At 40.3% G+C, this 14,423-nt stretch overlaps 5 protein-coding genes and 2 further genes across 5 annotated transcripts; 2 read left to right on the top strand and 5 right to left on the bottom strand.

The window, feature by feature from the left end:
- Positions 1-137: 137 nt before the first annotated feature.
- On the bottom strand, positions 138-2,369 carry Ecym_3345 (the record flags this gene model as incomplete).
- A 1,006-nt stretch (positions 2,370-3,375) lies between these two features.
- Positions 3,376-4,641, bottom strand: PUB1 (Pub1p; the record flags this gene model as incomplete). Its single annotated transcript, XM_003645602.1, has 1 exon — positions 3,376-4,641. The coding sequence occupies one exon, from the start codon at positions 4,639-4,641 to the stop codon at positions 3,376-3,378; it is 1,266 nt and encodes a 421-aa protein (XP_003645650.1).
- Positions 4,642-5,702: 1,061 nt separating this feature from the next.
- On the top strand, positions 5,703-6,785 carry CAB2 (phosphopantothenate--cysteine ligase CAB2; the record flags this gene model as incomplete). Its single annotated transcript, XM_003645601.1, has 1 exon — positions 5,703-6,785. One exon carries the CDS (start codon positions 5,703-5,705, stop codon positions 6,783-6,785), a length of 1,083 nt encoding a protein of 360 aa, XP_003645649.1.
- Positions 6,786-7,016: 231 nt separating this feature from the next.
- SAM50 (SAM complex subunit SAM50) lies at positions 7,017-8,504 on the bottom strand (the record flags this gene model as incomplete). Its single annotated transcript, XM_003645600.1, has 1 exon — positions 7,017-8,504. One exon carries the CDS (start codon positions 8,502-8,504, stop codon positions 7,017-7,019), a length of 1,488 nt encoding a protein of 495 aa, XP_003645648.1.
- A 299-nt stretch (positions 8,505-8,803) lies between these two features.
- CRZ1 (DNA-binding transcription factor CRZ1) lies at positions 8,804-10,486 on the bottom strand (the record flags this gene model as incomplete). The annotated part of the gene is made up of 1 exon (XM_003645599.1): positions 8,804-10,486. One exon carries the CDS (start codon positions 10,484-10,486, stop codon positions 8,804-8,806), a length of 1,683 nt encoding a protein of 560 aa, XP_003645647.1.
- A 1,617-nt stretch (positions 10,487-12,103) lies between these two features.
- On the top strand, positions 12,104-13,212 carry Ecym_3340 (the record flags this gene model as incomplete).
- A 343-nt stretch (positions 13,213-13,555) lies between these two features.
- Positions 13,556-13,867, bottom strand: HHF2 (histone H4; the record flags this gene model as incomplete). Its single annotated transcript, XM_003645598.1, has 1 exon — positions 13,556-13,867. One exon carries the CDS (start codon positions 13,865-13,867, stop codon positions 13,556-13,558), a length of 312 nt encoding a protein of 103 aa, XP_003645646.1.
- Between the last annotated feature and the right edge of the window lie 556 nt (positions 13,868-14,423).

Raw genomic sequence — 14,423 nt, 5'->3', positions numbered from 1 at the left:
ATAGATGGCACATACTGGTCATCCGTATGAAATTGCATATGGGTTGATTGTCCAAAATAGGCCAAATAGCCTTAAAATAAAAAGGTACATAACCAATTTAGTATGTCTATGGTTTGGAATAGTTTTCTTTTTTCGATTCAATCATTCAAGCTATCATCTTGAATCGAAGTCTTGGTAGAACCGGTGAGAGAGTCATATTCATCGTCGACATCGACTACTGTATTTGATTCATTAAGATATTCCGGATCATCACGATAACGGCCTGTGGCTTCATTATAATCATATTCGTAGAACAACATGAAAACACCAGGGGTAGATAAAACTTCAGCCTCATCGACAATGTAAACAGTCTCATCACTTATGCTCCACCAAACGCCACGGAACTTCCGAAAGGCTATGTAGTGTCCATAGTTATGGCTGCCGTAATGTACAATAACAGATCTCAATGAATAGATTAGTGGACCAACAGGAATATTGGAAATTATTGGCTCATCAGTTGGCTCCGGCAACGGCGGTAACACATTGTTATCACTAGGTCCATTGTCAACATCCTCTCTTTCATTAGAAGCATCGTACTCAACATCATCTTCATCTAATATATCAGCCTCATCATTTAGCGGCTTTTCTAAGAACTCAGATTCAACCTCTTTGCCAACATCTTCATCAGAAGACGAATCTTCAGCTACTGCAGGTTTAGATTTTGGGATTGTGTTTCCTAAAGCATCAACTTCCAAGGAAACCATATCTTGTCCATCTTCGCTCGAAGAAGAATATTCATCATCTAATGGGTCGTATTGTGGAACGTCTTTACCATTACGATATTGATACTGGCCTAATTCTTCACCATTACCTTCATCACATTCTTCGTCGTCTTCGAACTCGGCTTGGAATCTACGATGCACTTTGCTGTAATATTCACCCACAAATGGCTCCTCCTCTGACGATTCTTCAGCAAATGTAGGCGCCTTTTTAGACATGGGCAACCTTGCATCTAAGTTTACGTCATTAATATCACAGCATAATGGAGACAAATTTAGTCTAGGTTTAAATAAAACACGGGAGTTGTTCTTTCTAATCATGAAGGTTCGCGGATCAAAAACAGATCTATTAATATGGATAGATAACAATGGAGGGGGTCTTGCTATCAGAATCTGTTTAGACTTGGAGCACTTCCGAATGGTGTTCTCAGTGTGCAACTTTTTATAGTCTTCGTCATCAATTGCAGGCTTTGACAACACGTCCTCCAACTGGTCAAGCCTATACTTGACAAGATTAGTCAATTTTGCAGACGTTAATTCGTTATCCTTAACAGATTCCAACTCTTCAAGCTTTTTTTCCAATAGCTCTTTGACGAGCAGTCAATGCACATCTATTACACTCAACACCTTCAATTATTTCGGGCTTGGCCCATTCATGTAATAACTCTGATAGTTTTAAAGTGGAACCAATATTTTCGTTGGGTAAATTTAGAGACAACCCAGAAAACAAAGAGTAACGAACTCCACCATTCTCGCCGCAATTCAAACAGCCAATTCGTTCAGCAGTTATCCCATCAAAAGGTGTAAGCAACTTAAATGGTGTAAAATTCTTCGTTTTATCTTTGAGAATGCTATTTGGATCAATCTGTTCAGTTGGAATATATATAGTTCCTACCTTACCCAATTTTTCAGATCCGACTATGGCATCTTCTAGCAAAAGGCTTTCAGCAACTGGAATAGGATTCTTTGGAGGTTTACCATGAATGGACTGAATGTCCTTTTCAATTTCATATAATAAAGTTTGGAAAAACTCTTGCGCATCTTCTTGATCATAACCCAAAATTATGTTCTTGTTTGGAGCTTTGGACATTGTTGTCAATAGTTTTTGGTTTTAAAGTATGGTTTATTTCTATAGTGTTTAGCATTCAAACTATCCAACAACTCCTTCAACGTTATAGTGAAATTCAGTTGAGGTTTCTCAGACTTCATTAGCGATTCTGCATCAGTGCTTCTGAGTTGCTTCTTTTTGCGCTTCCCGTATACCTTACTTTTCCTGGTCGGCCGCTGGATCAGATCTTCCCCTTTAGTATTTTCCACTTCCTTGCTCCCTTCTTTTTCCTCCTGTTCCTCGACATCTGTAGTATCCTCATCTTCATTCATCACATTTGCAATCTCATCATCTAAGAACTGCAACAAATGTGTAGAAGAAGCTAACGACTGCAATACAGAATTCACAAAACATGTATTTCCATCATTTAGCAACCCTGCCACATAACCACCACGCTTGATAACTCTTTCCTCTTGCTCAACACTTCTTGGCGCCCATCGACCCAACATTCGATGCCTAAAATCTCTTGTCAGGTTACCAGCAACTTGCCCTAGACCCTCCATAACACTAACTAGCTCGAACCTCCGTTTATAAAAAAAAATATAGCCGCTAATATTACCAGAAAAACTGTTGTATTGATATTTCCAGACTCACAAAATACAATCAAATCCCTTAGTTTTTGTTCCAGCAGACTCATAAAACAAGGAAACAAAGCAGAAAATAACCTTCTTAGAAACTGCTTATAAAAATGCAAATCTAAAAATCTCGTTAGCAAATTAATTGAACTATCCTCTCTTCTACAATCTTCCCTCTATTGTATAATCTTAGCTCACAATATCTAAAAGGCTCTGGAAGATATCTTCAAAACTTTATCAGAAGCTTTTAGTTTTACTTGTGCACCTTTATACCTAATCAGAAAATTGCAACAAAACAAATTTTTGTTTGAACGGACCAAATTTCCTGTTCCTCTAAAATACTCTGCTGAACCAAAATTATGTGATATAGTCTCAATTCAAACGTCAATTAGATGTTAAAGTTACAGCTTCATGTCAAACAAAAATCCACTGGAAAATGACCTTTCAGAAATTCTCTCGAAAAAACACAAAATATGTCAGATCATAAAAAACGGTGGTGAAGCTAAAACTCATCATCAACTTTGGAAGAGATGAAACGGGCGATGTGATGAGCTGCAAGAGCTCTTAATTATTTATTAATTTAGACAGATATAGATTGGTGGCTGGTTAAAAATGAAGCTCTTTTCTATAATGGCAGATGTTAATACATTGGATAAGGAGTAGCAAGTTAGAAGTTAGATTTGAATAAGATTCATTTTTTATTCAAGTACAGAAACGCATCCTAGTTATACAATAATAACAAAAAGATTTCTTAAACACAAGTAATATATAGTAAGCAAGTACAACAATGTTTGTAGTGTGAATAGTTCAACAAAAACAGAAAAAAAATAGAACATAAAAAACAGCATGTGTAGATTATGTTCTAGCCATTCCATGCATTGGCATGATATCGTTCACATAGAACCCCTAATGACTTTTAAAACATGGATTTTATTTATTGCTGCTCTTGCTCTTGTGGAACTGGTGCATCAATTGGCTGTTGCGAAGGATGCAGAAGTTGTTGTGGGGGGGGCACCATGCCATTTGGGATGAAAGCTGGTTTTTCCTTTCCCCAGCCGGTTCTCAAGTTTCTGCCTTGGAATGGGAAGTTTGCCAAGGCAACAATACAGACGGCAGCCTGTTCGTGTGTATCATATTTAATAAAGCAGCAGCCCTTTTCTGGGTAATGTTTGAAATCAATAATAAAACCAAAATTCTGTAACAATGGGATCAAGTCAGGTTCTTGCGCAAAGTGAGGGATGTTGCCAATGTAGGCGGTGGTAACTCTCTGTGGGGCTCTTCTGATCATGGCCTCGACGGCTTGAGGATTGACTGGGGGCGGGACTACCGGACCCTGTGGAGGAATGCCTTGTGGGGCCATGCCTTGTGGGGCCATGCCCATGGGTCCAGCATTGTTGGGAGAACCCATTGGATGACCTTGGGGTATACCTCTAAACTGTTGGTGACTAGGACCGTTGTTGTTGCGGAAACCACCCCGGTTGGAACGGGGGCGTGGCTGGTGTTGCTGGGGCTCCCGTTTAGAAGCCCAGTTAATCCTAATAGCCCTGCCATTCAAAATGAACCCCTGCTTGGATTCCATAGCCTGCTGAGCTACATCTTGTTCAGAAAATGAAACAAAGCCATACCCCCTAGATCTACCAGACAGCATATCCCACATGACATGAGCTTGAATAAATGAAGGAAACTCTTTGAAAGTACCAGTCAAAGTCTCGTCATCAACATCAACATTCAAATCACCAACAAACAAATTAAAAGTATCATCAGATGAAACATGTTGCGACTGGAAAGCCCAATTAATCTTGATCACATTACCCTCAATCTGTTTACCGTCCAACGTCTGGAACGCTACGTTGGCATCATGAGGCTGATGGTACTCCACAAAAGCATAGTTCGCCTCTTCGTTATTCTTATCAACTAAAACCTTCACATTAGCAATAGGACCCCCCACCTGGAAATACTGTTTCAATGTATCCTCATTGATGGCCTTGTCCAAATTCCCAACATACAAAATCCTATCAGAAGTTTCCCTACCACCCTTAGTAGCCAAAACAGGCGTCACTTGTGACTGGTCTTCACTACTGCTCCCACTACCCTCATTTCCCTCACCTCCCGGTTGATCTGGTGTAGTAGCAACAACTGATTCAACAGAATTGACAACTTCAATGGCTTGCGATGGCTGTTCTTGTTGTTCAACTGACATATTATAATATGGATGAAGAGAATTTAAAAAAAACCTTTAAAAATGGGTTAAAAAGAGAGATAAAGGGGGAACCAATAAAAGGAGATAAAAGGAGATAAAAAAACGTTAGTCTAGATACAAAAAAATTCTTGAGTACTGCTTCTTTCTGACTGTAATCTTCAATGTATGCTTTCCTACCAAATAGTGTAAGTAGATAATATTTCACTGGATTGATTTTTTTCTAAAGGCTTATTTTTTACTATATCAGTACTGAAAAAATTAAAAAAATTACTTGTTCGAAGAGAGAAAATTAAAATCAAAAAAACCAATCGCCATTCCCATTCCCATTCCCATTAACCTCTCTTCGTCTCTCTATATCTCCCTCTCTTCTCTCTGTACCTATATTCCTTCAATCTCAACTAGGTAGCCGTTTGTTTGTCCGCCACACGCATTTTTTTCATATGAAGGCAGGCAACTTGCAAAAATTTCACTTTCATTTCTGAGAATCCCGTGTGAAACTGGTGTTTTCCATATTTTTGAGAGAGTGAGTGTGTATATATGTATGAGCGGGAAACTTTAGGTCTAGCTGTTTAAAAAGTTGTTTGTTGTCTTCAAAGATGGGTTGGGTTGATGACTTTCAAGAGAAGTAATTATGTATGGTATAGTTTTTAGAGCTGATTAACTAAGATTGGATGGATACTACAGTCTATTGTGTTGGTTTCCACTGGAAGCAAAAGTGGTATTGAATTCAATTTGTCTTCTCCAACATAGTTCAGATTATTTAAAATCTCAGATGTTTGATTATATTATGTATCTGTATTTTGTATATAAAATGTAGAAGAATGTGTGATAGAAAGATGCACACACAGAGTGAAAAAAGAAGAGCAAATAATTAAAAGTTGCTATTCCTTCTTGTGTTCTTCATATAACAGACGGACCAAGACTTAATGAGATAGTTACGGAGCCACGATATATTTGATCAGCGTGTGAGAGTGTTTTGAATTGCTAAGGAGAAGATAAGATATCTACTATAGAATTTTCTTTGTTTTTGGAGTGTTTTGGTTTGTCTGTTTGTTAATAATATGAGTCTGAAAACTATTCACACTTCCACTACAGAGATAGCTAGGGCGATTAACCGGGAAATAGATCCTGCAACATTACCAATTGCACATATCGAGGATGAGGAGCATTATTTCTTGACTAATCCAAGACCACCATACTTGGATGAGTTATTGTTGCAGGCGCAAGAGTTTGTGGATTTTCAACGTTCCATGGGGCGTAAGCGAGTGGTTCTTGTTACGTCGGGTGGAACTACTGTGCCATTGGAGAACAATACTGTGCGGTTTATTGATAACTTTTCTGCGGGTACTCGTGGGGCGTCTAGTGCTGAGGAGTTTTTATCCAATGGATATTCGGTGATATTCTTGTACAGAGAGTTTTCTTTAACGCCTTTTAATAAGTCCTTCACTCATGATGCAGAGGTGGTTTTCTTGGATTATTTTGATCAAGATGGGAATGTTAATGAGAAATATCGCGATCGAATTTTGAAAAACAAGCAGCTGTATGATCGGTACCGGCATAAGGAGAGGAGGTTACTTTTGCTTCCGTTTACTAGTGTTAATCAGTATTTATGGTCTTTGAAGGAAATTGCAAAGTTGCTCAACAATGATGGTGGGTTATTCTACTTGGCAGCAGCGGTGTCAGATTTTTTCGTGCCGCACTCCAGAATGCCTGAGCATAAAATCCAGTCTCAAGAAAGTAACCGGCATCTCAATCATAGGGTGGATGATAGTAGTAGTACTACCAGTAATGGGAAGCTTATAGTGAATTTGGACCCTGTTCCAAAGTTTTTACGTAGACTAGTGGACTCGTGGGCCTCACAGGCGATGATAGTCTCGTTTAAGTTGGAGACAGACAGTGGGATTCTCATTAAAAAGGCTACACAGGCCTTAGAACGTTACAGTCACCAGTTGGTAATCGGGAACTTATTGCAGACTAGAAACAAAGAGGTTGTGTTTATTTCCGAAGAGAACCGGGAAGGAGATTGGATCCGATTGAATAGCTCTGTCTCATGTATAGAGCAGCTGATAATACTAGAGGTGATTAATCGCCATGATCAATGGATAAAATTCCAGCAACGTAGGGCAGAAAAGCTGAACAAATAGATAACTACAATTACAGTCAAACTTTAGAAGAGATAATTAAATAAAAGTAAATAAAAGATGAAAATGAAATAACTAGTGTGCATGTAAGCTGATCGTCTCCCATCACGTCTATTCGAGAGATATTGAGGTCTAGACTATCTATAAAGAAACAAAGAAAGTTAAGTACACATAGTTGTTATCTCTAACCATCTATTTTCATGCAGTTATTTAGGTCCTTTAGCAAACCCAGAATTATAGAAATGATAATCCAATACCATATTGGAATCCCTTCCGGACGGAGTCTGAGGAATGCGCAGCTAGTGGTAAGGTGAAATTTAATTCGAATCTAGCAACTGGATGTTTAAATAGAATGCCAATACCGGTAGCTATCGAGTGTTCCATGCATAGTTGATCTAATACCCCACTTAAATCTGAATTGTTGTGATTAATAAGTCTGCCGCCGTTTAAAAACCAATGGAGTCTAAAACCTGAATTGGACCACTTATTAACTGGCAAGCGTGAAAAAACGCTAATGCCGTACGCAACAAATGTGTCACCACCGATAGAGTCATATATGTCTCTCGGTCCCAAACCCATTTGTTGAAAACCTCTCACATCGTTACTTCCTCCACTATGGAACTTGTCCTTCATGTGTATAAATTTATTATCTGAGTTTAAGTTTGCAATATAACCGCCTTTGATAGTTGTAGACATGGTAATGAAATCTTTGTCTAGCCATGATTTTGCATCTGTAAACTCTAAAATTGATTTCCAATATGTTCCCAAAGAAAGCTCGTTAAATAGCTTAATATATTGCCCTCTCGAAGGAAAGATAGCATTATCCCTTGAATCTCTTGAAATTGCATGGGAGATAGAATTTTTGAAATCGTCGCCGCATTGTAACAACAATGAATCGGATGCTTGTGGGTTCCTGTTACTGGTTGTTCTCAAGACGCTTTCTATATTGAATTCGTGATTCCAGCTACGCTTATCAAGGAACATACTCCTCAAAGAGGTTTTAAAACCTCTTGTATACAGCTCAGCTTTTCCAAGCTGAACAGCATTTTTAAAAGCCGTCAGATCTCCCATCCACCATGGGTTCACTGGAGTTGTATAATTTAACAAATACGAAGAGTGCGTTTTTGTTCCCTTTGTTGCATCTAGCGTTATCTTCTCACCACCGCCTAATATATTACGCCACTGGAATTGTAGATAACCGTCCCCTTCCCCGTTTCCAATATTTGTCCCAGTTTTAGCGGAGAACCTCTTCACAGGATCTATCTGAAGTCGGTGCAAAATATCAAGGACAGATAAATTTTGTGGGGCATCATTAGAATGAAAAATACTTGGAATTTGTATCGAACTTATTGGAGCATTTATCGTCCCTCTGCAGTCCAAAGTTTGAGTAACCGATTCTCCTAATGATTGGGAAACAAGTAAACGATGAAGGACATCAGATTGATACATTAATTGATTTAGATTGGATGCTTTATAAATTGTAGCATCGAGATAAGATTGAAGAACATTATCTCTGATGGGATCGGGTCCTTGAACAATTGTACTCGATATTTTAATGGGCATGAAGGCGTTTTTACCCAACAATTCCTGCAAGGCCTGCGTTTGTCTCTTATACTCTAACTCTTGTTGAAGAGAATCCAACTTCGACATTTCGTCTGAAACAGCAGCTGTTGCATTATTCCGAATGCGATCAACTAATCTAGAACCGTCATCTAGTTCCATATTTCTATTAGCGCCTTATTATTGTTGTCAATTGATACTTTTAAATAAATACTTTTACATCTCTGTTTTCAACTTTATTCAAATTCCAGTCGGTTTGTCGCTTGCACTTAGGAAGCATATTATGGAAAAAACCCAACGCTCAGACTGGAACACCGAACTATATCAAATCATATATAGAGATTTGTTATTTATACTAATATAATTATAAAGACACGATACATTCTATTCGTATTAAACGTGATAAAGATATACTCATAATTTTACATATCTTATTTGGAAATCCAGTTTTCTCTTTTGTTTTATTGGGCTAACCAAAATTGTTCGCTTTCGGATGGAGGAGCTAAATTCTGAGCTGCCCTTTCTCTTGAGGCCTCTTCATATAAAGGTGCAATACACCTACGGCCACTATCTGTCTTGAAATGCCTTCCCAAAGCATCGCTTCGTGCAAATTTCTTACCACATCCCCAGGAAGTCCCATCTTTTAACTTCCCACCACATACATATCGTTTCTTACCTGAATGTAAATCTTCATGTCTTTTTCGATCATGCTGTCTTGCAAATGCCTTACCACACATATTGCAAGCAAACGGCCTCTCATCTGTATGGGTACGTAGATGGGATTTTAAATTATAAGGCCTGGTGAATTTTTTATTACATAGGTCGCAGGAGTAAATTGCAGGGTTCTTCTGCAAGGATTTTCTTCTCGTATTACCAGATAAATTTAGTGCTGTCTCGCCCTCATCGAGGGGGGTAGCTGTTTTGACCGGAGTAGCGTTTACTGTAGAAGTTGAACCAGTGGGTATCGAATATGGAGATATGGGCTTGTTAGTGTTCGAATCAGGTACATGTAAAGCTGCCAGTTCCAGAAGCTTCTCCCTATTCTTGCTCAGAGAACGTGCTTTCTCATCCGGAGACAAACTACGGCCAATTGACCGTGACCTGGATGATTTGTTTGACGGACGACGTTTTTGTTTCCGCCCTTGACGCATCTGTTCATGAAGATCATCCAAGTCAGCATCATCTGTAACAGCATAATCCTCTGCGTTATGGACAGATAAAAAGTCCACATTGGGCCTATTATTGCCTTCATTGAAGGAGGTCCTCGGAGAGGGAGTAACGCTGAACGAGGTCGGTACTTGGTCAACAACCTGATGAACACTTATCTGAGGGGCGTAGTGAGATGTGGTATTAGGTGGCGTTAATATGTTGTTAATAGGACTTTGTGAAGTCATTTCAGTGGATCCTGAGGATCGGAAAACATCTGCGTTGTCATCTAAAATGGCATTCAAATCGTTAATGTCATGAATACGAAAGTAATCAGAGTTCTCAGTTGTTCCTGAATGAAGACTTAATATCTCATCCAAGTCATCGTTGCCAGTAGTTAAATAGGAAACCTGTGGCGACACCGCAACGTCATGATAGTGGACGTAAGGCGAAGCACTTTCTGGAGAGTGTAAATTATGACCACTAACACTCCTGTCGCTGCTCAAACCAGTGTAAAGATAACTATCTCGGTTGGGCGTATTAGGGATCCGTAGTTGACTAACGTCAAAAGAATCATGGCATTGAGAAGCGGTTGTAGGTGAACTTAAATCAACACTGGGTTTGGTTTGGGTAAAGGGGACACCACCTGCATTATCCGCAGGTGTCTGAATGTTGATGGTAGGTGCCTGAAGCAATTCACTTACCTGCGTAGGGGTTCTGAAATCTTCCGACTGTTCATACGGTGAAAGAATTACTTGTGGGATAGTCAAAGTATCAGAAGCATTTGTATTAAACGCATTAAACAGCTGGCCATCCCCAGCGGCATTACCGACATGCACGGTCTCAAGTGGCTGTTCCTGTTGCTTCAAAGCCATATTACTTTCAACCTGACTACTGAAATTATTGGCATAGTCTTGTTTACTCCTCTGTTCTGGACGCTCTTCTTGAAGATTATCAACTCCAATGGTTTGCGCATTGATATAGTCTTCAAAGCTCATTGCTCTATAATTTCCTGCGAAATCCCCTGGCTTTTTATTCGTGATGTACGGTAAAATTTGCGCTTCACCTTCTTAATATTATATGAACCTGCAAATATGCTGCACTGCAACAGTACCGGTTCCTTCTACTAAGTAGCTAAGCAAGCGTTAATAACTTCAAAAACCTGTTCGTTAGGGCGAAACTGTTGCTCTTTCTTGCTTAATCCAGATCACGTGATATATTAAACACTCTTTCGAAAACCTCGCGATGATTATAATATGTTGAAGATCATTTTTCAAAGCGAGGCTTATTAATAATGTTCCTGCTTGGTCTAAGCAAACTCAGCTCAGCCTATTGCCTATTATGCCCTCTGATAGGAGTATAACGGGGCGCAAAGGACAACTGTAGAACTTCCCACTGGATGTTTAGAAAGATACTGTGGTGTACATATAAGATACCGAAAACTCTTGGCTACGAAGGGCGGGTTCTTGGATGTGGCTTGATGGGACTGCTACTAAATTTAAACTGCGTGTAGCGTAACGCTCGTGCATTAGTAGTAGCAGTAATAGTAGAAGAACTAGTGGTGATAGTAGTTGTGATGGGGGTGGCCGTATCTAATGCTTCGTATTCCTCCAAATCCGAACGGACATGCCAGATGTCTGGTGCGAATAACTTGCTGCGGTCGCCTTTAACTCGAAATGGGGCTCAGATACGAATTTGCATAGTTCTTCTATGGCACGGTTGGCAGTAGCCCCTTACTGTGTGCCAAGTATGTGAACATTTTCGTAGATGTGCAGGGTTGTTTTGTTGCTATGGCTGTTTGCTGCAACAATACCCAGGGCAATAGACCACCCTTGCCCACAAAACGGCTTCAGATTGAATAACTGAGAAGTACTAATGATTGTCGTAGTTCCAAGGTCTGTGCTCGCAATCCAGCCCCAATGCCTTGTGTAATCAAATAAGGTAATAAGATCTGGTGAACTCCTCCAAGCAGCGATCACTCTCCCAGGCACACCGTATTGCTCAACGGAAACATATGACGACTCCACAATCCAATTCAAAACTAGATCTAATGAAGCTATCGTCTCAAAACCAAACAATTGGCTTAAGAAAAGTATTCTGAACTCCCAGGCGGCGTTCTACTTTGCTTAACATCCTTTGCGTAAGAAAGCACAATCATAAAACAACGGCAACCACCCACAGAAACGGGCTCTCCTATAGGAATTGTTTGATATATTCAATCTTGTTAGAATTATGGCCCAACTGTAAAACTCTTAATATTTCGAATAGATACTTTTCAAGGCGATGGCGACGACGAAGTGGACCCTAACCAAAAGCAGAACGACCAAGTATACCAAAGACACGACTGAAAAAAGATAGAACTCCGATTAGAAAACCATAAATACATATTTTAAAAACGAACGAACTGCCCTTGTTCTTTTGAAGCCCACATATCGCTAACTTGGCCTTGTTTTTAGCTGCGTAATCGAAAAATTTCCCTCTTCACGAGCTCTAGATATTATGTATATTTATGCGCTTAGTTTTGAGATGTTTTAACCTTAAACTAAAAAAATCTGTGTTTGCAGAATTCAGTACACAACAGAAGGGCTGTAACACACACAACACAGGTATCAAAGATGAATTTCCAGGGATATAATCATTTCCAGCCAGAATACAGTCGACAAGAACGTATGTACATAGGTTTTTGATGATTGGTTTTAGTTTCCTTCTCTGGTCGGGGCAGCAGGAGAGAAGGGAGTATAGCTAGGTTTTTTGCAATACTAACATTTATTAAATATTATGATTCAGTCTCTCGTAAGGACAAGAGACGGTATAACATTGAATCAAAGGTTTCTAAAATAAGCCAGGGGTTTGTTTTGGACAAAGATACACATTACAGGGATCGTTTAACGCATTTGCAAACGAATTTGACTACTTTGCATCAAGGGAACAACCCGCAGTTCACAAGAACAATGCGTGATTTAGAGGAAGCTAGGGATTTGGAGTTGATTCGATTGAGGTTGTATGAGGAGTATCGAGTGCACCGGTCTAGCATCGAGTTCCAGGAAGATATAGAGAGCACCAAAGAGGAGCACGAGAAGATGATTAAGCTTTGCAAAGAAAAGCTATACGAGTCGTTTGGGAAGAAAATAAAAAAGTTGCAAGAAGAAAGACTACTGATGGATGTGGCCAATGCGCATTCTTATTCCATAGACTATGCACGTACCAAGTTTCAGAAAACCTCACGTAACTCTAACCAGAATACATGGGATTCATCAGCCAGTGAGTTGGGGGGGGCGGTGCTGGCGGAGCCAGTGCCAACGAAAGCGGTACAGAAACGGGGACAGAACGTAGATCGTTACGAAGACGGGTCACCACCAACACCGCTGCCCGTATCATCAACGAGGAAAGCGAATACATGTCCAACAACAGGGAAGCCCTCAGTATTCAAAGCGGCAACCGTGTCGGCAACGGCAGTACAAACGGAAACAACACATCCATGGCCGGGAGCCAGAACAACAGCGACTCCGAATTTCTGCAGTACATCAGCGATTCAAATGAGCTATACGCCTTACTATTTGGCTCCGATGAGAAGGACAATGAAAAGAAAAAGCCAAGGAACAACCAGAGGCCGTCAACTAAGAGCGCCCCTCCTTTGCAATCCTTGACGCAAGACGAAGTCACCGAGGATATAGCATTGATAAGACATCTAACGGGCCAGCCTCCGGCCCCATTCAAAGTGTGACCACACACCGACCCACCGTGCGTACGGGTGGATGCTGCAGCACAGCTTATCATGCCCCTCTACGGCACCCCACTGTATAAACGAAAACGATGGCAAGTAACAAATAGCCACCAACCAATACATAGGAAGCTCATTGTATCTGCGACCTTCAGCCCTTGACTTCTACACAAAACACGCCCAGAGTGAAGAAAAAAAGAGTAACATTAGAAACACTCGGTCTCCCCAAGCATATCATAAGGACTTTAAATCTGCCTTGCTATAATACACACCAATATATACTATATATTGAAATCTCAATTCATTTGAAAAAAAACTCCGAATATATCCCAGAGCCCTAAAGAATTCAACCGCCGAAACCATACAACGTCCTACCTTGTCTCTTCAAAGCATACACAACATCTAGAGAAGTCACAGTCTTTCTCTTGGCATGCTCCGTGTAAGTAACAGCATCTCTGATCACAGACTCCAAAAAGGACTTCAAAACAGATCTGACATCCTCATAGATCAACCCAGAAATACGCTTCACACCGCCTCTTCTGGCCAATCTTCTAATGGCTGGCTTGGTAATACCCTGGATATTATCTCTCAAAATCTTTCTGTGTCTCTTAGCACCTCCTTTACCCAAACCTTTACCTCCTTTACCTCTGCCGGACATCTTTTAAATAGCGTGTATGAACTCTGTGTGTGTCTGTCTTTTATCTGTTTTCTAGTTAGTTTGTTGTCTTGCAAACTACACCTTAAAACAGTACCCAATTATCTGTGGATTGAACTCTTGTGATTTTTACGAACCCTCCGAAACTACAACTAAAGCCTCATCAGAACATGAAAACTAGATCCTTCTACTTTCCTTATATATAACGTTTTTTTTATTTTTATTTAATCTCCCCTCCCTCTCCCCAGAAGAAACAACAAAAAAATCTCATTTCGTCGTGGCTGCTGGGGAGGGGGACGGTGCCATACCATACAAAACACCTCCTATATTGGACGCCTGTATCCGCCGGTAACCGTACCCTAAACTACGCTCAAGCCCTTTTTGAAAAAACGCGATATTCTGTATAGCGAGAGGCGCCAGCTGGTGAGAAATCCGCAGAACGCTGTGCGAAAGCGGTTCGCTGCGCGCAGCGAACCGCTTTCGCACAGCGAGAGGAACGGCAGAACTACGAACCCGTCTCTCCAATCAAACGGAATTCCATTCGCTCTTTTAGGGCGAG

The sequence above is a fragment of the Eremothecium cymbalariae genome, chromosome 3, assembly GCF_000235365.1.
Source record: "Eremothecium cymbalariae DBVPG#7215 chromosome 3, complete sequence".
NCBI lineage: Eukaryota > Fungi > Ascomycota > Saccharomycetes > Saccharomycetales > Saccharomycetaceae > Eremothecium > Eremothecium cymbalariae.
Note: the sequence above shows the minus strand (reverse complement) of the source record. Positions and strands in the feature narration are given on the sequence as shown.